This window comes from Aythya marila (genome assembly GCF_965140915.1).
Source record: "Aythya marila genome assembly, chromosome: 7".
Lineage (NCBI taxonomy): Eukaryota > Metazoa > Chordata > Aves > Anseriformes > Anatidae > Aythya > Aythya marila.
The window spans coordinates 31,799,415-31,820,369 of record NC_139048.1 but is presented as its reverse complement, the minus strand read 5'-3'; the positions used below and the strand labels follow the sequence as shown (position 1 = coordinate 31,820,369).

Here is a 20,955-nt window from a genome sequence, read left to right as displayed (position 1 = left end):
AATCTGCTACTGGATCTCCAGAGGTTGGATCCCATCACCTTGCCATATCATACCAAACGCATTTTTTGGTAGTTGCCTTGTTTAAGAGCACTGCTTGTCATCCTTTGTTACTGGAATGAAACGAAGCTCTGGTAGCTTAACTTTGTATAACATGTTAGGAGTCAGAAAGAAAAGGTATTTTTGGAGGACAATTGGAAGATTGTCTCTTCAAGAGAAGATGGAGATATTTCTGATGTGTATTTAAAATAGCAACTATTTTTCTTCTGCTCTTTCTTATTCACATTGGGAGATGGAGCTTCTGGAACATACAGAAGCAAAAGGATGCGCTCGAGTTTGTTTAAAGGCAAAGGCACTGAAACTAGAAGCTGTGCTCCGTTAACACAGCTCGATCTTCTTTGGCTTGTTTCGTCCCTTGATAGACTTGTTTTCCCAAGACAGCGGTGAGGCGGCATCCAAAGTCACTGTCTAAATTCTGTAAAAATAAATGCAGCGAGGACTGCGGCAGTACGTAATGCTTTCTTGGCTCAGATTTGCCTTCACACTTTCATATTTGGCACTAACCCACATAGCTCTACCAAAGCTATCTTCTTCCTTCCCTCCTAATTTTATGTGTGTCATGGAGCTCACTAGTGTCCCCTCCAAGCTGCATATCAATTTTTCCTACTTAGAGTAGGATCTTAAAATGTGTGGTCTAGCTGAGATATGGTAATTCAACATGTCCCTAGTTTACATTGGGAATTAACTAGCACTGTGCAGCATGGGGCTGAATTTTGGCAGGTCTCCACCAGCAGTAGAGAAGTAGCCTGTAGGAATGGAAGTAGCTGGTTTAAAGGAAGAGCAACACTTTGATTTTTTTTTTGTTCTTGAAAAAACACTGCAATATTGGGAGCTCTGTTGATAGAGAGCAGCAGTGGAGGTTCACACAAAACGCTTGGCTGCCAGCTCTGCTACCTGCAGTATGAATGAGCTTTGTGTAGTCCTGACAGAATTCAAGTGCAGTGGAGATTGTGGACCTCAGCAGAACGTGTGTGTGCTGGGGTACGTCCAAAGCTAAGGAGGTGGCCATTCAATGTGGAAGTGCTCTGTTGACCAGCTTGCATTTGCAAATGCGCTTTCGCTGATGCCAGGTGTGGAGGAAAACCTCTGTGATGAATTTGCCTTTGTGCATCAGTGCCTGACAGCAGAAGACACCAGAGGAGAGAAGAATCACCACAGTTGTGTTTCAACTGCATAAAAAGTAGGAAATAGAGTTTACAAAAATAGGAAGAGGTAAAGTAGACCCACAGAGTACAGAGAGAGCATGGAAAGGCTATTTTGGGAAGATCAGTGGTGGGGTTTGTGCCCTGTTCCCCCCAGATAAACTGTGGATTTATCTCTGGCAGCACTGAAAAGATGGGACCTTATGCGTGCTGAGCTGCTATGGCATGTCCCCGTGACACTAGATGAAGGAATCTAGCTGCTGCAAAGATAACCAGCTATTACATTCAGATTAGGGTTGTATGTGCAGCTTTTTGCAATCTTGACTTTGGATCCCTGACCTTTGCTTCGTCAGTAACTCCACGTCCTGTGGGGACACAGCTCCAGGCAGCCTCTCAGCAGTGAACCCAGTAACTCCTCTCTGCCGCGGAACTGGGCGTAGGTGACTGCACTTAAATGAAATGAAATAAATCTGTTGGTTACCAGAGCCCTGCTGTGTGCTGCTTGTTCTGGTCTATCTATATACATTCCAACAGTGTTTGTGTGCAGGAACAACTGCTTGCCCAGAGAGAGGGGATGGCCATAAGCACCTTTGTTTAACATAAAACTCCTTTATTTATGAGACAATGAAGTTCTTTCCTAAGTGGTGTCTTGCATGTGTAGCATCTGAGTTGTTATCTTGGGAAGAGGGTTGGGAGTTTGAGTGGGTTTCACCCAGACAAGAGAACTGCAGGTTTCCTGTAGAAAAAAGCAAAAACAAAACAGGAATTGAATTTAGGACCACTCTGAACTTCATTTCTGCGCATTTCTGAGTTTCCATATGATGGGTAAAGAGTTCCTTCTGCTGAACTTTAATCCTCTAGGTAGAAAAGATGGAGCGATATTCAACATAGTGTATCACTAAAAGCTTATAAATAACTCTTGTTATGCAGAAATCCCATACTGAGTGCTACTGCATGGCAGCCAGGGTGAGAGAGGGATGACACTCCATCTCCCGAAGATAATCTGAAATTGGAGTGAGACAATTGGATTTCAATTTAGGGCTCCCTGGCATTGTATGTGTTGGGAATTTATTAATAAGCAAGTGGAAAAGTTGTTGCACAGATATGTCGGAGCATGTTAAGCTTTTTATATCTCTTGCTGAGAGTTGTGCTTTCTGCTGCCTACTTGTTGCTCCTGCATATTTTTTGCAAGGAACTTTACCACTGCTCATTTCATACTGGGCTCTACTTTCTGATGCCTGAACTGAGAACAGGGTAGAAAAACACAAGACAACTTCAACAACTTTGCTGCTGAGAGCAGCTGAAGCTTTTTTTTTTTCCCTGTTTATTCGTATGTTTTGAGAGGTGTCTTGCAGATTATGAAGTCAGATGCCTGGAGTTATTCTGAGACTTCTGACTCCAGCAAGTACTGAATGCTTCGGCATGTACGTGCTGAAGTCTGCAGTGGTTCGTGCCATACATACTTGCTGAATTTTGGTGGTCTTTTGGTTTGCCTCCTTTGGGACTGCAATAAAATATGTAAATAATATGTCAAACCACATCTTCCCTTCTCTTTCTCTTCTGCTGAAAGAGAGAAAGGGGGGAGGAGAAGCCTCTGAGCAATGATTTGTTTAAGTTCTTGAAATACATGTTCAGGATTATCTACCAAAGCTAAGATACAAAAATCCCAATGAATTCTTTTCTCTGCAGGGGACTTTAATTTAAAGCATTTTTAGATAGCTGAAATGTAATCTATTGGTATGAAGCATATCTACATCAGAGATTTTTATCTGCTTGTGCAATAGAAAATTATTTGTGTTGGTGAATGCATGATTTTCAGACATACTTTGGGCTAGGAGCATTGCACATAATAACTTAGAAAATCTGAACTGCTTGAAAAATCTGCATTTGTCTTTTTCACAAAACAGGAAGGAGAGCTCTCTGGTTACCTCTTCACAAGATACCAGAAGGGTTGCTGTGTGAAAAATCCCGGTGTGTCCTGATCCTCTGGTTTTGGGGTCTGAGACAGTTGAACACAACACAAACAGTGCCAGGAAAAAACAATGTGTAAACACCTGATACATTTTCTGAAGCTGTAATCAGAAAAAAAAAATAACTCAGTGCCGCGAGGACAAAAAGCTTTTTGAGAGTGGGGGTGTGCTCTGAACAGATGGGGCATAATCTTGACTGAGCTGGCAGCTAGCTGGAGATGAAGACTTAAACTATAATTCCAGAAAGTGTGAGAGATGAGTCATTTCTGGATAATACACAGACTTTTCCAAGTAATTAGTATTTCCCAGGGTTAATGTTAGTTCCAAAGCTATTTCAATGCCTTTTTTTTTTTTTTTTTTTTAATAGTAATTGTTATGTTTTAGGAGGTTTTTAGGGAGGGGTACTCTAGTTTAGCAGCTCTGAAATGGAAGGTGAAATAAAAAGTTAAATATCTTTAAGAAATGCTGAACTTTGGTGCTGTATGCTTAAAAAGAGGGATTTGGATGAGTGGAGCAGAGGATGGCGGATACCCGTGGGTGCTCTTCAAATTTTTGTGATGGAAAGAGCTGAACTATCTTGCCTGCATGTTGTCTGGAAGATTAAGGGCTTGTTTGGGAGATTGGGTTCTGCGTTTCAAACTAGTTGTTTTCATGGGCTCAGTTGTTGTTGCTTTATGGAAACAGATGTTTTACACTACTTTACATACACATGGTTTAGGGTTTACAAAATAACTCAGACAAACAACATTGCATCTAAATAATTTGAATAATTTGTGGCAATGTACAATTTGGATAGTTTTAGTATTTGTAAAAGCGAGTCTGGAGCTGCTTATGAGATAATCCAATGCATTTGGGGTCGGTGGTAAAGGACAACAACCATTTCCTGAGATGTTTTTGTATTGCCCCTGTCCCATGCCATGTCTCTGGCTTTTGCGAGCCAAGTTCTGAAATCCTTACATTTCATTTAGAAGTTGTTTCCTGGATTGTTTTAGAGTGATGCCACAAATACATTGATTACCTTAGATAGTGTGAAAAAGGTTGGGTGTGAAAGGTGATGCTTAGATTTTGACTATTTTTGTTTCAATAATAGAGAGCTGAGAGGTTGTAGGACTCCTCTGGAGTCAGTAGCAGTCCCCAAAACCTCAAAAATGAAAGCTTTGCCAATGTCTGACTGAATTTGACCTGTGTATGAACACTTTGAATAGAAGAATTGGCACTTGCAGTCCAGCTTATACAGAATATGCTCTCTAATAGGGAGAGCGTTGGTCCCGTAGGGAACATCTGATGAGCAAATGTTGGGTTTGTTTGCTGTCTGTGGCTTTCTCAAAGTTAAGTGTGAGTTATTTTAGCTTGGGTATCCCTGCAGTTAGAGTTAACAAACCTTGTGTATGAGTGAGCTAGTTTATAGCCAAAATCTCTTTGCTGTAGACAGATTGATTCTGTAGCCCTGAGGACACTGAAAAGTAATGTAAGCTGGTGCACTGAATTAGTAGAAGACTGGATTTTAGAATAGTATATTGATTTAACACACTTTCCTGGGCATGACTATACAGTTAAATACATGCTTAGTTCCATTTATAGATAAGGCAAACATCTAAGGATTAAATCAAATCTGTTTCTCAGATTGATGCACGTGTACTTCGGGGAATTGGGTCATTTGATCACGGTGATAATGGTGTAAAAATCGAAGCTCTAAGTAGGACGTAAGTAATAAAAAAGTTTCATATCTTTAAGGAAGAGTCTCTACTTACTGAGTAAAAAGGAACATTATTTGTTCCTTTTTTCTTGACTCTAACTGACTTTGTTACTTTTCTGTACAGCTGTGAAATTAAGGCACTTTGTCCCTCTTCCCTCTTTAAAATTTAACTGCAGAAGTTTTTGCTTTCTTTGGCAATCCCATCTGAGATTATGCTGAAGGCATGGGGAAGAACACAGCGTCCGTGTGTATGCAGATTGCATTAAAGCCAAGGAGACATGCTCATGGAGTAGGCTGGACTCCAAAAGAAAAATGGATTTTTATGGGAGGTTTGGGCCTGATAAACGCAGGCTTAGCAGAAGCTGATGTGAAGAATGAGAAGGGTGTTGATGCCCGACCTTTCCTTCGTACACGTCGTGTCCTGCCAAGGGTTGGAGATGTGTGCACGCTTTCTCCAACCGAGTTGTAGGCAGTTACTAGGGGAGTTGGTTTTCTTGGTGTGCTCTGACAACCAGTGCCATAAATCACACTGGAAAATAATCTCTTACCTATGTTGGAGAAAAGCATGAACCAGTTTGATCAGGTTTTACATCCTCCTTTAAGTCTGCAGGCACTCCGAGGGGCTGAGGCTGTTGTAGTCCACCCACCCAAAAGGACTTCTGGAAGCGGCTGAGAGGCAGCCTAGGATTTGAGCAGTGTTGTCCCCAAAAGGTGCCCAAGGAGAAAGGGGGCGAGGGAGGAGAAAAAGGAGACTCATTGCACTATGAAATGTTAATTTCCTTTTTAAAATGACAGAGAAAATTGCAGTTTGAAGTCTACCCCTCTCGTGCAGAAAGAAAACGCAGTCTCCGTTGAAAAAACGGAGTAACCGGTGTGTCTATGTGCTTATTAATGTTATTTGAGGTATGTTACTGCCTTAATAACAGCTCCTCCTCAGTTTCATCTGGATAATAATTTGAGTTTGAGTGCCAGGCTAGCACTCTTTAATTATATATTATTTTCTAAACCAGAATGCATTCAGAATTTAATGCCAACGGAGTTTGTGGCTGCCAGTGACCGTAATTTAGGCTGTGTTCAGAGACAAACGTGAGGCCTAACATCATGTGAGTCCTTTAACTATTCTCCCTCCTCCACAGAAGCTCAGCAGAAACTCTGTGATTATTTTGCTTTGCCCACTGCTAACCAAAGTTTTGTCTTTTCTACAGAGATGTATCTAAAACTGGAAGATGTGACCCGTAAGTTTAATAAGCCTTGCATAATGGACGTAAAAATAGGGCAGAAAAGTTACGATCCATATGCTTCAGCTGAGAAGATACAGCAGCAGGTCAGCAAGTACCCACTGATGGAAGAGATTGGCTTTTTGGTACTTGGCATGAGGGTAAGGACTTGTTTTCTTTTCCAATTCAGCTTATGCTCTGCTCTGTTGTCCAACACCAGATACCGCAGCTAGTTTATCTAGCAAGTGACAATGCTTTGGAGTTTTGTGTAAATAAAGTGTTATCTCAGTGTGTTGGTAGTACTGGTATCAACTGTCATGTGAAGTATGTTTCAAAACACTGCTTCTCTTCACAAGTGTTTAACTTGGCTGTGCCCCTTCGGAGAGTCTGTTTGCAGCCTCTCTCTATATATATACACACATACAGGAAAGGTGTTGGGCTAGATGATAGTCATTCAAAACTGAATGTAGTTGCAATCGTTTCTTGTTGCATAGCTTTAAAGATTGTAAAGAATTTTTTTTGGTGTTTAGGCTTGTATCAGAGATTTACAGAAAGGACCAGTCTTCAAAATTTAGTAACAGTCTGTGTCCTAAGTCTTTTTTTATTTTGATTTGCTTTTATAAAAATAATGTAATTTTTATACTCAGGGAAGAGTAAGTTAGCTTTTCAGAGGTGATATGCATGGTTATAAATAGCTGCTTATAGTCCGCAGTTAAAAAAGCTTTCAATCCAAAGAAAATGTCTTTGAAGCATACGTGCTTGAGGAACGACTGCCAGTTGGAGCTTAGTCTGAGATGGGTAAAGACCTTCAGATGTCCTTAGTGACTCCGTTAGATTTCCTTCTTTTAAACAGGGAGAAAGATGAATGAGTATTTGTGTATTGACTGCTGTAATACTTAAGCATAAGGAAAAGCTTTAGAGAACGTTTATGGATCGGTAACACAAACGCGTTAATGTCAGTAAGGATTGCCTGATGCAAGGCATCTGAAGTATTTTTTTCCTGCCACAACTGGTGCGGGTATATTTTTGGTTTGATATGAGGTTTTTGTTGCCATACTTGCATGGAGGAAGCCAGGGCTTTGCAGGCTCTGCATCAGCAAACATAAATGGCTGGAGACTTTGGTAAGCCTCTACTTTGCTTAGAAAGCAACAGCACCCAGATTGCACCATTGTCTGAAATAATTCTAATCTCCCTGCAGTGTTTTGTACCTAATTGCCTAGGCTCTCAGCCTTAACTTTGTCTTGAGATAAGCTTTTACAGCTATAAATTATAGTGGTCATGAGTAGTAATTATGCAAGCCTGCGAGAGAGCATGTGGGAGTCGAGTCAAAAACCAGTCCAACAGTTTGGATCGAGAAGGAAGGCTGAAGATTATAGGCTTGTATCATTACATAACCTTTCTTATCTCATCCGTAAAACAACGTACTTCACGTTCTTTGTGTCCTGACAGCGTAAAAGGGGTGCTTGCTTCCACCGTATTTTGTGGTTTTGTTTGTAACCTTGTCGTTTACTGGCATCTTGATCCTGTTGCAGAAATTCTTTTGATTCCCTAATTAAAGCTGTGTTTATAATGATGGTTCCCCCAAGCACTGCAGTTTCCCATCCGGTGTTTAACTAGATGAGATGTGTTTTGAGCGTTTGGAACCAAATTGCATGTTGAAGTTATTTTCCAGAAAGATTTCAAAAGGTTCCTCCTCCCCTCACGCAGCACTTAGCAAAGCCCACATTCACAAACAAGGCATTTTCTCTGCTCAGCTTGCCTCCTCTCGATTACGGGGTGCTCTCTGCCAGTCTGCTTGCTTTATTATTTCAGGATTCAGGACGTGGTGTAAAACCTCTCCTGTACAGGCATTTTCTGCCTGTAACAGCTAACATGCTGGGTAAGGGATGCTGGTGTTTGCTAGGCAAACATGTTTGTGTGGTGTCATGCAACCTAGAAAGAAGAGTTTTGATTTTAATCTCTTGGTTCAGAGTTATTTGCAATACTGGGGATGAAGGAGGTATCTCACTGTTTCTATTTTGGAAAAGCAGGAAAGGGGGGGGGGCAGGAAAAAAAAAAAAAGGAAAAATGCAGTTCTCTGTGCTTTTAAAGCACACAGCATAAAAGCTGTCATGAAGAAAGATATGAGCAATAATGTTACACCTTTTTTTAAAAACAAAAATGTATTTATAGTCCTTTTTAACCTCAAAAGTCATCGATACAGCTTTTTTACACACTGATAAGTAAGTAATCATCTAGTTATACATCCATACAGACGGTTTATCCTTTAAAAAATGATAATAATCTAACTGGCAGAGCTTTGTTTTATGTACGTGGCTCTGGCATTTGGCATGTGCTAAAGCATGCTCATCTTTATTCACTGAATAGCAGAAGAAATGCACGGAGCCACATTTAGAAAGCACAGTCATTTCAGTAACATTTGTTAAAAACCTATTTCATAGTCAGCGCAGGGGTTCCTTCCGTCAGATGGTTGAGGACAGACGTTTGTTACAAAAGTAGGGAGAGCTCAAATATAAATCAGAACTCTAAGTTACAGTTTCAGTAACAGAAATACAGGTTGCATTATGGTTTTACTAGTCGACATAAATATACAAGAAACATCTTAGCAGCGTATGCAGTATTAAAAATAGTGTTCTATTTGCTGTTGAATAAAAGCAGAATGTGTGGGTTGTGATCTTGATTCACAGCCCTTTCAGATTCCACAATTCCCAATTTCTAAGTTATTTTTTTTTTTCCTTTTTCAGAGCATCTTGATTGCAGTGTTACATAGCTCACAATTTTTGTGAAACATGTTTTTAAAGCACGGAGCGATGATTATGTAACTTGGCCTGTATAATCCATCATGTACTGTTGTTTGTGCCTATGATTTATTGCATACATTTATTGCATACATTAATGCAGATACCTTATCAAAGCTGTTTCCAAAAGCAAATTTCCTAATCTACAGCACATGTTCCTGCAAGATATTTTAAAACTAACCGTGGCTGAGACCATTTTCTTTCTGTATGAACCTTTTCTAACAGTGCAATTTTTGTAAGCCCTGATATATCAATTAAGATTTAGTAGGGGAACAATAATAAAGCTATTAAATCTTGCATCTAGCATTCCTATTCTTCCTTTAAAAAAAAAAAAAGGCTTTTATGTTCGTTTGTTTTATATTTCTATAATCTAATTCAAGCTTGGTTTCAGAAAACAGCGGAAGACAAAACAAAAGCTAAAAAGAAAATGCTCACAAATTCGACAGTGCCCAAATCTGTGCTGCAAGACTGAGTGCAGCAATTCCCCTGAGTCCCGTATCTGCCAGTCAATTGAAGGATGTTTCAGAAATTCATTTCTAGAGTTCAGGAGGCTCATCTGTCATCCTCTTGGGCGAGGGACTCATCAGATAAACGACAGCTGGTACAGTTGTGTCCTTATGGCTGATAACAGCTCCTGGATGTTACAAAAAAGCAGGGGATGGGTGACATGAGAGGTGGCCTCCTTTTTCTCCCTGTTATTATAAAAAGCAGGCATAAGAGAAATTTATTCTAACGAGCTGCTCTGTGGAAGTGTTGGGAATCCAAAATAATGTATTCCGCTATTTTAAAAGTGCTTCATGACTTAACTGCAGTGCCTCTGTTTCTTTTATTTAGGAGGTTATTGTTCTGCTCTGTCACTGAATAGGTTTCAACATAATTTCATTCTACAACTTACTGAATTTATTAAAGATAGGGTATATTAAAACTCAGTGTTAAAGTCTTCCGTAGTAGCAGGAAGAAGTCCCTGAGAGCTCACAGGGCTGCGGAGAAACTTGGCTTCTTCAGACATAAAGGAAACCTCTGCATTTCATGGGGATAATGGTGAGGTGTGAGCAAGAAGTGTGAAAATACATATTTCAGTGATAATTCTACAAGTTAGGGAGTTTCCATAGGTAAGTATTTGAACAGCTGTGTATTTTTCTGCTTTGCCATGTAAGCCAGCGCTGAATTAGTGTAAATAACACTGTATAAAGTTTGATACTTTGCTTTCCTGGAGTCAGTCTTCAACTTAACATTCTAAAGCTGCAGTTGCAGGGTTTCCAAACTGTCTCACTGTACTAACACCATAATTTAAAAAATGGTACAAAAATGTCTGCATATGCAAACAGTAATAATTTAACACCTCTTGGGGAACCAAAAGCCAAATGCTTTTGGAAGAGAAACTCCAAAAATAATTTCCCTTGTCAGCTAATTATCAGGATTGTTTGACATGCTGCCCATACAGAGTCCCTACTATTAATAATTAAAACCGAAAAACTTTTTAGCTTGCTGGATTCCAGCTCTGTTTATGCAGAAACCTCACTGAACTGGGAGTGCTTGTAGGCACAAGGAGGAGCCTACACGCTGTTGACCGAAACATCTCCATTCTTGCCTGGTAGGAATGTGCAAAAATCCCTGATCAAGCAGGACTTTTCTTACAGGAGATGTTTTGCAGATCTCATGCGTTTTCTTTGTCTTGTGCTATGCAGTGGAACTCCTTATGTGAATGCAGAGCAAACGCGTAACGAGCCGTGGCAGGTGGACAAGAAATGAGATTTTCCTGTCTAATAATGTCTTGGCTGTTGTTGAGGCTGCAGATGTGACTTATTGGACTTGCCATCGTTTTGACAGAAATGGGCTAGTACAGGCAGTCGCAACAACAGGTTTACAGAAGAAAAGTTGGTTCAAAGGCAAATATCATTTTGGGAAGGGGTGGGAGCAGATTAGCCGCAGTGACGGCGTGAACAAAAGTGCGGTAAGGCAAGAAGCCTCTCGGCTTGGAAGTCAATTTCGGCCTCGTGCTGCTACAGCAGAGCGATCCCTTTGTTTTTGGGGTGAGGACCAAGCAAGACGTGGTGAAAGATTGCTCCTATCTGAGCTGGGGTTTCTGTTCCTCTGCTTTCAGTATGGGGCTTAACGTGTTTGTGTTTCGCTGAGGTCGTCCAGGAATGGTTCAAGCAGCCACGTCCTTGCCATTGAGGGAAGGCTTTGAGGAGAATTAAGAGACAGCTCTTTGGCTAACGTGGAGAATACTTTCATGATTACCTGCATGTGTTGTCCTTCAATACTATTGTCTTCAAGAAAAGAAAAATAACTTAGAACTGCAGCCAAGCCCTTTGGTAACCAAGGGTATTCTGAGCATGCTTATTCACAAGATAGTTAACTCTGTACGTTGTAGTGCTGGTTGGTATGTGTGGGGCTCAGCAGTTTGTCACCAACCATTTTGTATAGTTAAATATGCCCAGCCGATGCAAAACTTGCACATAAGAGTTTTAAACCTCTAAAACTGGGGGGAATGGGTTTGTGCAAGTTATGAGAAGAGGTAGGGTGGCTTCGTGGGAAACTCAGAGGCACAGGGGGCTTATGCGCTGTTCCAGCGTTTTTTTGGAAAAGAAAATGAGCTTGCAGATCCTAATCAGCATTTTTGAGCAACTGCCCGTGTCGCAGAAACGGTTAGCTCCTATGGGTAAGAGATAAGATTCTGGTAAACAGGATTATGTGTTCGTGAGCGTGCTGCAGTGCAGATGTGTGCAGGCAGCTGCCCCTAGACCGACCGAACGCGCATGCTTGGTGCCACTGAAACGAGATGCAGCTCGTAAAAACATGGACGCGATCTCCAGATTCTTGCTCCTCTTCCCAAGGAACAGACTTTGTTATTCTTGATTTATTTAATTACCTTTTGCATGTGTTCTTGTTGAAATTTTGGAAGTTTTTGAAAGCAGTTCTGGTACTTGAAGTAATTAAATAAGTTGTCTTTGACTTTGTATGTTTTATGCTCTCTCTAATATGCTTTAAAGAAAAGAAGTGGAGAAGAATGATTGTTTTAGTGAAACCAAAGTCACAGTAGTCAGATATTCTTTTAAAATAACTCGCCTCTTTCATTGCGCTCTTTTGAATTTATAGGCAGCAGGACCTCACTTTCTGTAGCTGTTACAGCAGTAGAAGTTGGACTCATAACAATGGGAAGTAATCCCGCCACCAAGCGAGCTGAAACACTCGGGCTTACTACTGTTGTTTCTTTAGCACAATCAGAATTATTTACTGCCCTTTCAATGCGTGGCTGATGGCTGGAGTCGCTGTTTCCACACACCAGGATTTGAGCTCCTTGGGGACACTGGGTATAATTACTTGAATCTTTTTGTCACAGTGAGAATTTTTTGAGACGTTTCCTTCTAGCTGCTCTGCAAAGCAAGAGTTTGGGCCTGTGTTTTCAGACCGTGCTCATCGTGGTTTGGATGAGGGAGAGAAGTTTTGGTGTGGGAGACTGCAAAACAAACAAACAAAAACCAAGCAAACAAACAAAAAAACTCAGGGAACTCTGCTTTTTTGTTGTTGTTGTTGTTGTTATTACTATTTTTTATATACCACTCAATTTTATGCACCTATTTTCACTGCCTCGCCGGTGCAGCCCCACTTGCTCTCTGTGGGATCCTCTCTCTGTGCGGCGGGTGAAGTGAGGGCAGAGCGCGGCAGCCGGGATGGGTGCCGCAGGGTTGGGTGGTCTGAACAAATGCCAAGCAGAAAGTTTCTGCCAGAGAGAACCGCCTGCTTGGTAACACCATTATTTCTCCAAGTAGGAATTGTCTACACTCTCATAAACAAATTATATTTGGGCCTGGCTGGCTGGCACGTTTCTACAATGGAAATTATTTCAGTTAGAGAGAAAATGTGTCTCTGTGTAAAACAGTTTTTAATTAAGTTGTTGAGCTTGTGCAATTCCTGATATGGGCAAAACTGTACCCGTGTGATTTGCCTCCCTGTCAGGCGAGAGCGTTGTGCTGGTTGTACCAGTACCTGCTGGAATCGAGCTTTCACTCGGCTGCTGTCTTTATTTCATGTAACCTCATTTGTGCCAAAAATCCTAGTTTCAGATGGGTCTCGGGTACTGGGCACTCCTGGTCACAGCATAGCACTTCTTGTTGTTTTGCTGTTGTATCAAATATTTATGTTTTTAAGACCTGCAAAATAGTTGAATGCATGAACATGTTAAGTCTTACTGAATTATTATTTGTAGCAACATTAGTAGGAATGTGATGGTTTCACATCTTAGCATTGATCTGCAAGGTACGTACTACGTAAAATGTTTTCTGTAACTAGTATGATGTCTTTCCGATGCAGGAAAATACAACCTGTAGATTAAGCCCAAGATATGCAGGGGCACTGTTTTGCAGATCGGAGCACTAGAGGGCAGTGCTGACCTCTTCAGTAACGTACAGCTACAGAAGGGATAAGTGGTAGCAGAGATTTGTAACCTGTCCGTAAGGTGTCTCATGCAGAAAATCTTGGTTGCTCTAAATAAGAACCTTCTTGTTTCTTGCAGGTGTACCATGTCTCTTCTGACAGCTACGAGACGCAAAACCAGCACTACGGAAGGGGCTTGACGAAGGAAACAGTAAAGGATGGTAAGAGAGCTCAGTGCTGCTGGGTATTTGATATTACTGTTATTTTAGAACTCTGTGGAAAAAGTAGAGTAGTCTCTGTGCTCCCATTTAGAAAATCTCTTTCTCTCCTCTTGCCAGATGGGTCTTTAGCTATGCCCTGCATCATCTGAACTACCTGTCAACCCTAAGTTAAACGTGCAGTTGGCTGTAACAACAGTTACAAGAATTTCCTCATCACACATCCCTTTTACTATTAATAAGAGAGTAATTGTGGTAGAATCCAATCGCTTTGCAGAATTGAGGCTTGATACTCCATTGAGGTAGAAATTTTGGAGGTGTTAATGTTTTTAATCTGTATTTTTCTGGTTGTATTCCGTGAGTAAGTGCTGTCTGTAATATTAAAAAGCTGCTATAAACACACTTTTCACTGACCATCTCACTTGAAATCAATTCTTACCTTCCTCTACACCAACAATAAATAAAAATTTTACCACTCTATGTCTATTTGGTGATAAACATTTCAAACTAGTCATTAACTGACATCTGTTTGTCTGCCCCCTATGGGGACAGAAGGACAGACAGACACACACCCCTCTCTAGAGCTGGCAGCAGCTTGTCAGCTCTGTCACTTGTGATAAAGAAGCTGGGAGCTGCCGAAGCTTGTTTATCCCCTGGAGAATTTAGTGGGTCCCTGCCCAAAATAGTTGGGCAGGGTGCTTGCTTTAAGTGCAGGAACCGTGTTCATCTACTGCTTGATAGATAGAGTGGCTATTTTTTTTATGATCCAAGCCCAACACAGGCTCTGTATATGTGTAGCCCAGCTGCTCTGTACAGCAGAACCTGTGTGGGGAGGTGACTGAAAGTGCCCGAGTTCCTCAGTTCAGTTCTGATCCGTTTAATTACTGTGCTGGAAAGGAAACTGAATGCTGCCTTCAAATCAGGAATCCTTTCCATCCCCAAATAAATGAACAGCATTTGATTTCATTTCAGAGGTGAAAATAATCCTCAAAAACATCTGTTTCTTGCAGGCATTGCAAAGTTTTTCCACAATGGGTACTGCCTGAGAAAAGACGCGATCGCTGCCAGCATTCAGAAGATAGAAAAAATTTTGGCGTGGTTTGAGGGCCAGAAGCAACTCAACTTTTATGCAAGCTCGTTACTGTTTGTTTACGAAGGTTCGTGTCAGGCAACAACCGTGCGGTTGAGCGATGTCACCTTGGCAGAGAAGAGGGGAGTGCCCAAAGGACTGCTATCAGGTGGAGACATACTGGAGTATAATAACAATATTCACCTAATAAATTCTACAGAGAATGGAAAAATTGAGGCCTCCGTAAGTAAAGGCTTGTCCAAATTTTATGCACTTCACAAAAAGGCATACTCTAAGAGGCACCACAGTCAGCTCTCGCTAAAAGTTGAGAACTTGGAGCAAGACAACATGTGGAAAAGTAGCACTTGCATCACCCAGGAGCATCTGAACGGAAACGTTATACCCCAACTGGAAAAAGTTTTCTGTCACATGCCAGCAGAGATCAAGGAAAGCATAAACGTAGAAGTGCGAATGATAGATTTTGCTCACGTGTTTCCTAGCAATGCAAAGGATGAGGGATACATTTATGGTCTGAAAAATTTAATCACAGTACTTCAGAGTATTTTGGATAACTAGATTCTTTGTTATGGTTTTTACTGGGGGCCAACAATAACGAAGAGCAACAACGTGACGAATTTCTGCACTTGTAATGCTGTATAACTGGGTTTGTATTGTTCTACTCTATTTTATTTGTCTTTGTACTTTTGGTAGAAGGGTTTAACTTTTTATAATCTCACTCAGGAAAATAATTGGTAGTTAATTGGGGAATGCGAAAGGGTGAAGATACTTGAGATTATGCAGGATAGGCAAATTGGTAGGATGCGGCATATTTGGCTGGCTGAAATCCAAGGAGTGCAGCTGTACAGTAAGCAGGGGTTGTGTTAGTTCCCGTAACGACTTCAGCTTAGATAACATTTGCCCACTTAGCCTTGACACTGAGCCATATCTCCATTAACAGGTTTTTAGAAAATGGACTGAAAACTATGAAGTACGGGACTGACGTCCTCCGTACTGCCCTCTTGTGTTTACTGTATTCGAATAACTGGAGTTAACCCTGCTTTGAGGGAAATCCCGTTTAGATTCAGTCATCTAACCTGGGAACCAGCATATCAAAAAGTGCTTCTCAATGTATCGGGGCCATGTTGCTGTTCTTCTAACCCTGCTGTGGGTGCTTGTCCGTAGCCGATGTTCATTGCAGGCAAGCTGTGATGTAATTTGTGTTGAGGTGCTAAGAAAATGCTGGACTAAAATGTGGTAACAGGTTTAAACTGCACAACTGCTCGAGAAACTTCGTTTCTGAGAAAGAGTGAAGACAAAAACAAATGAGCATGAGATAGTCCAGGAGCTAATCTGGTTTAGGAGATTAAGGCAATCTGTTAATGGAATGTCTGATGTTGTGACTAAGGGGAATGCTTTGCTCGTTTGTTCTGATGGCCCTTCTCCAAAAAACGTTGCTTTTAAAAGCAAACAAACTGAACGGGGAGACGAAGCATTTTGTGTAAGCGTACAGAGATTTCCTCAAGCTGTTTGCCACTTTTGCAAGAAGCATTCCAGGTTCCCACCGCCGGGGAGCACCGCTGGAAGCGATGAGCGATGTGGTTGAAGGATCCTGTGCTGTGAAGATCCAGTCCAGCCCTGGAGCAACCAGATAAACCTCTGTGGGTTTCGATGGAGTTGTGGTTCTGTTAACCCTGGGCTAAAGCAGCTTTTTTTTTTTTTTCTTTATTAACACCCAAGCAAGCCATATGATTTGAAAGTTGTCCCACTTGCTTCTTTTTCACAGGAAAAATTAAGGCTTTCATATGGAATACTTGCGATTGGGATGATGGTGTGTCTCCTCTGTGTGCTGTGTCCATGGCTGTCCTAACATGCGTGTGTAGTCAGCTATATACAAGTCACGCCGGAGCGTGATACGTAAAGTAAGATTTTAATGCTTTAAGCAGGCCCCTCGAGTGAAACTTCTTAGAATGGATTCGGGAATTGGCAACATACAGCTTTTATGTGTGGACTTGATGTGACGTTGTGGCCTTGCTGCTCTCTCTGTGTGACGTTCTGCACTATGCACTCATCTGTGTATGCAGCTGTGCAAGTTCTTGGTTTGACATCTGTTTTCTACGTCAGAGACAAACACTTTCGAACAAATACGCTGTTTTAAATAAAGCTGAAATTTTAGCTCCGTTTTAGATCCTGGGTTAATTGGAAGAAACAGGGTATCACGCGTGGAACTACGTTATTTCAGTGTTAGAGCTGATACTGGCCAATACACTGAGGAGCCAAAGCAATCAGTTGGCAACACGATGATGTTCTGAAGCGTGGGGAAAGATGCTTGCAGGAGGGGCAGTATCACCGTGTTGAAATTTTTATGCAAATTATGGTGAAGGCTGAGGGGAAATAATCATGAAGATAAAGTATTTTTTTCCACCTGGTATTTCCGTTGCACTATATAGTTAATATATTCCCAACTCTCTGTGAACTAATTTAGCCATATTCTAGGAAGAGTTGGTGGTTTTGTTTGCTTTAATGCTGGGTTGTGTGTTATGATCTTGTTGTTTTATCCCGTAACTAGTCAACACTAGGGTAGTCTAGGCTGATAGTGGCCATGTAATAAAAAGTCACAATGTTTTGTAGAAAAAACGGGGGAAAACATTTTTACTTCTGAATTTTTGTCCTCTGTAATTCATCTCTTCTGGATTTTAATTCATTTTTGTGCCAGAGAATTCAGACATCTGCCTCAAAGGAGTCAGTTATTGGAAAATGACCTGTATGCTCTTAGTGTAAGCGCATTCTCCTGTCTCTGCTTTAAGGTGTGTCTTCAGTGTTTGAATGCTCTTTAAGTATTGATTGTTGTGTTGACTATGGCAGTGTTTGTAATGCACCTGAAATATTGTTAAACTGTCAGATTATTTTGAATAAAAAAAATCATTTTATCTTTTTTTTTTTTTTTTTTTACCGGTAGTTATTATGGATGTATTTCTGTTAATTTAAAGTGTAGCTTGAGAGATAACAGTATTTTTAATTGGAAATTGTGTAAATAAAGCTTGCCATAGAGGTGTTTTGGCATAGTACCGAATGTGAATTTAAGCCCACCAAGGCATTATCTTCACATTGTTCTTGCACACTTTAGATTTGGTGTTTGTAGTGTCTTGTATCTGATCAGATCGGATTGTTTTCAGTTACAGCTGGAGATGTTTCACAGAATTAATTAGAAAATGTAAAGGGAGACTCTGGACACTAAAAGTATGTATGACCTTCGATCTCCCTCCCTGCCAGTGATGCCTCTCGTTTGTTCTCTGTGCAAAACGTACAGGACAGGCGACAGCTACGTGGACATTTTCACAGAACTGGTAACGAGGCTGATGGGTGTTTCTGCCCAGTCAAGCTGCAAGCAGGTCTCTTCCCCAGGCTGGCGTGGTATTCGAGTGCTGTTGTCATTGATGAAACCTGTCTGTTCTGATTTTAAGCAATAAGAGTTTGATTTAGCAGAATCAATTGTCAAAAGGGAAGATGCATGGAAACACTGTCGTTCCTATATTCTCTGAGAATATTCTTATTCTGAAGACTTTCTACCTAGGTGATTGTGAGAATTGTGTATAGGCTTACTTAAGGAGAGTTTGAATTGTATACAGTTTTGTAAAAAAAAAAACAAAAACCACATAAGTATTTACATATATGGTATTTTTGGATATGGGTGGAATTTGTTGCATAAAGTACATTGGAAAAGTTATTATACCATTATGAAACATGTAAAGTATTTTAACCAAATCATTTTATGAACTAAAACTGAGACATATTGTGATTCACATGAACCTTGTACTGTTTTCTATTTTTCTGCTGTAATGCATAGCCAGACTGTTCTTTTCTGTAACTCTACAGTTTCATGGAGAAACTTTTAAAGTCTAAGTCAGTAGATTAAGAAACCACTAATTCCCTTTTGTTTGATTAACAAAGTGCACATGGTTTTGTTTAAGTAATTTTAGCTTACCATACATCTAGAGCTCCAGCAGCACTCTCACCTGCCATGAGCTCGGGCTGGTTTGAGCCTGGATCGTGCAGTACTGAGTGTGAGCCTGTAACAGCAGCACAGGGAAGGTGTGACCTGCACTGGCATGTCACCAGTGGTGTTCACAGCCCAAGCTTACAAACCATTCTCATTGTTTCTTCACTTCATGATGTGAACCATTGTCAGGTGTAGGAAGACAGCGGTAGGACTGTTTAAAGTTATTTGTTGTTCATTCTCCTCTTTTTTTTTTTTTTTTTTTCCTCCAGAGTGCCTTCTTCAGTCCTTGCTCTGGTACCACAGGTGACCTTCTGTAGCATCATTATAGAATAATTTAAAATTAAACTGATTTCCTAAACAAAACAAAAACAACAAAACACTTGTGCCCCGTAACTGCTCTTAAAGTGCAGGTATTGAAAAATGCCATCAAAATGCCTCAGTGTGGGAAATACATTTCCCTTTTGCACTTTCTACCGTGAAGAAGTAGAAATGGAATTTTAGTACAGAACATACTTTGGGGATTAGATAGTAGGTTTTGTGACATTTGCTTGTGTGCGTTTTTCCAGAGAACATTTTGGGGGCAAAGTGAGTGACAACCAAACCGTGCATGAAGTTTTCCTTTTCTTACTGCAATTAATGTTGAGGCTTGGGTTTAAGCAGGTAGTGTAGTGGGAAGTGGTGAAAGTTCATGAGAAGCACAGGACAGCAGGTCAGTTCTGCAGCGCAGATAATCCTCCTGATACGATCCAAAGGTTGTGAAGTCTTCAAGTATCTCGCAGGTAGACTGATGCTGTCCATGTATATCCATCAAATGACAACAGGCTGTTGCAGGATGCTGTTTGTAAAGTACATTCCTCTCTGTAGTTGCAGGCCAAATGCTGCCTTTACTGTTTTTGTGGCAATCTGTAAGTGAAAGCTGCACAGGTCATCATCAAAAGGACAAATGTGATTATTTTAGCAGTGTTTGAAAGGGGAGAAAAGGAAGACAGCTAAGGATTATACAACAGAAAACTACTTCCAGCAACAGCTTCTGTGGTCTTGTTTGATGGAGATGGGCCCCGTGTATTTGGAGTTTAATTTCTGTGTTACATGACATTCAACAGAAAATAGTCACCAAGAACAAAGGTACTTTTAAAACACCTCCGTTTGAATTGTGTACATTGGTTCAAATAGTTATTTTATTAGAAAAAAGTGACCTATGAACTAACTTCCAAATATGTGTATTGCACCTGACTATAAATGAAACTAGAGTGCACAAAGGCACTTTAATACTCTGGGAACTGTACTGGAAGATAAACGAAAGCATGTGAAATTGCACCTGATGCTGTGTTGTTAATTGTTTTTTAAAATCTAAAGTTCTACATTTATTATGCTTGAGGGATGAATGTACCTGGTCTGGTGTCAGTTTCTTTGATTCAAGTGTCTAATGCCGTCACTCGGTCTCCTCTGATTTGTATGTGTTTGTAATTTCATTTGCTATTTTTGCCATTATCGGACTGCAGGGGGTATTGTTAATATTACATGTCTTTATTTTATAGAGCATTGTACTATGCTATCTACCAACTTTTGTAATTTAATTATAATTGATATTTAGGGTAATTCTAATAGCTGTATATTTGGCAAATTATTAAAATTTTCTGCAAGTGACTTGCAAGTATAATTGGTTTGTTTTTAATACCGGAAGACTCTTGAAAAAATGTTTTTGTGAATCTACCTGCACCGACTGATTCCCCTCTTTCTCTTCTTTCCCATATTCTGTACGTGTGTACATTGGATTTAGCAGTTTACCACCATTTTTTCATGGCACCCATTGCTATTGTTCGTTGCAAATACCTGCCTTGGTACACAAGAGTCGTCTTTAAAAATTGAAACAAAAGAATTTGGCTTTTTGACAAAAGTCCATGCTTTGCTGCGTTGTACGTGAATTGTTGGTCAGCATCACACTTGATGTCTTTAACAGTCCAGTCTTTCCTAAAACCTTCTTTCCTGTTAGGAAGCGATTCTCTGAACAGAGAGAGGATTGGGAAGGACAAAGCCATACCCCTAATGGAGCAAAACCAGCAGGATTTTTCAGAAAGTTGGGGCAGTTCAGGCCTTGATGAGTACATAGGAAGTGGCTATTTCACTGCAGATGAATCGAACCTGAAGATTACCTTTGATGTTTGATTGAAAGCTTTGCAAAAGCCCATCTTTTGGGGGTTTAAGCTGGCTTGTTTTTCTCCCTTTTCTTTCAGAAGAGGGGAGGCAGGCAGGCAGCAAAAGGAATGCAAAGATGAGAACACGGAAAAGCTACACTTCACCTCTGTGCTCTGGGTTGTCAGGCAGGAACCTTTGGGTTGTCCTTAAAGAGGGCTTAATCTGAGCTTTGTGTGAAATTTAAATGAGTCAGAAATTCAAAGCAGGCACGTTC

General features: G+C 40.6%; 1 protein-coding gene across 3 annotated transcripts in view; it reads left to right on the top strand.

Annotated features, from left to right (window-relative positions):
- The window catches only part of IPMK (inositol polyphosphate multikinase), a 40,576-nt gene extending 20,384 nt beyond the window's left edge, over positions 1-20,192 (top strand). For all 3 annotated transcript variants that reach the window (XM_082764263.1, XM_082764264.1, XM_082764265.1), the window contains exons 4-6: positions 6,071-6,243; positions 13,401-13,482; positions 14,490-20,192. In XM_082764263.1, the coding sequence (XP_082620389.1) occupies positions 6,071-6,243; positions 13,401-13,482; positions 14,490-15,124 (890 nt within the window). In that variant the 3' untranslated portion in view covers positions 15,125-20,192. The remainder of the gene's footprint in view (positions 1-6,070; positions 6,244-13,400; positions 13,483-14,489) is intronic.
- Positions 20,193-20,955: the final 763 nt, after the last annotated feature.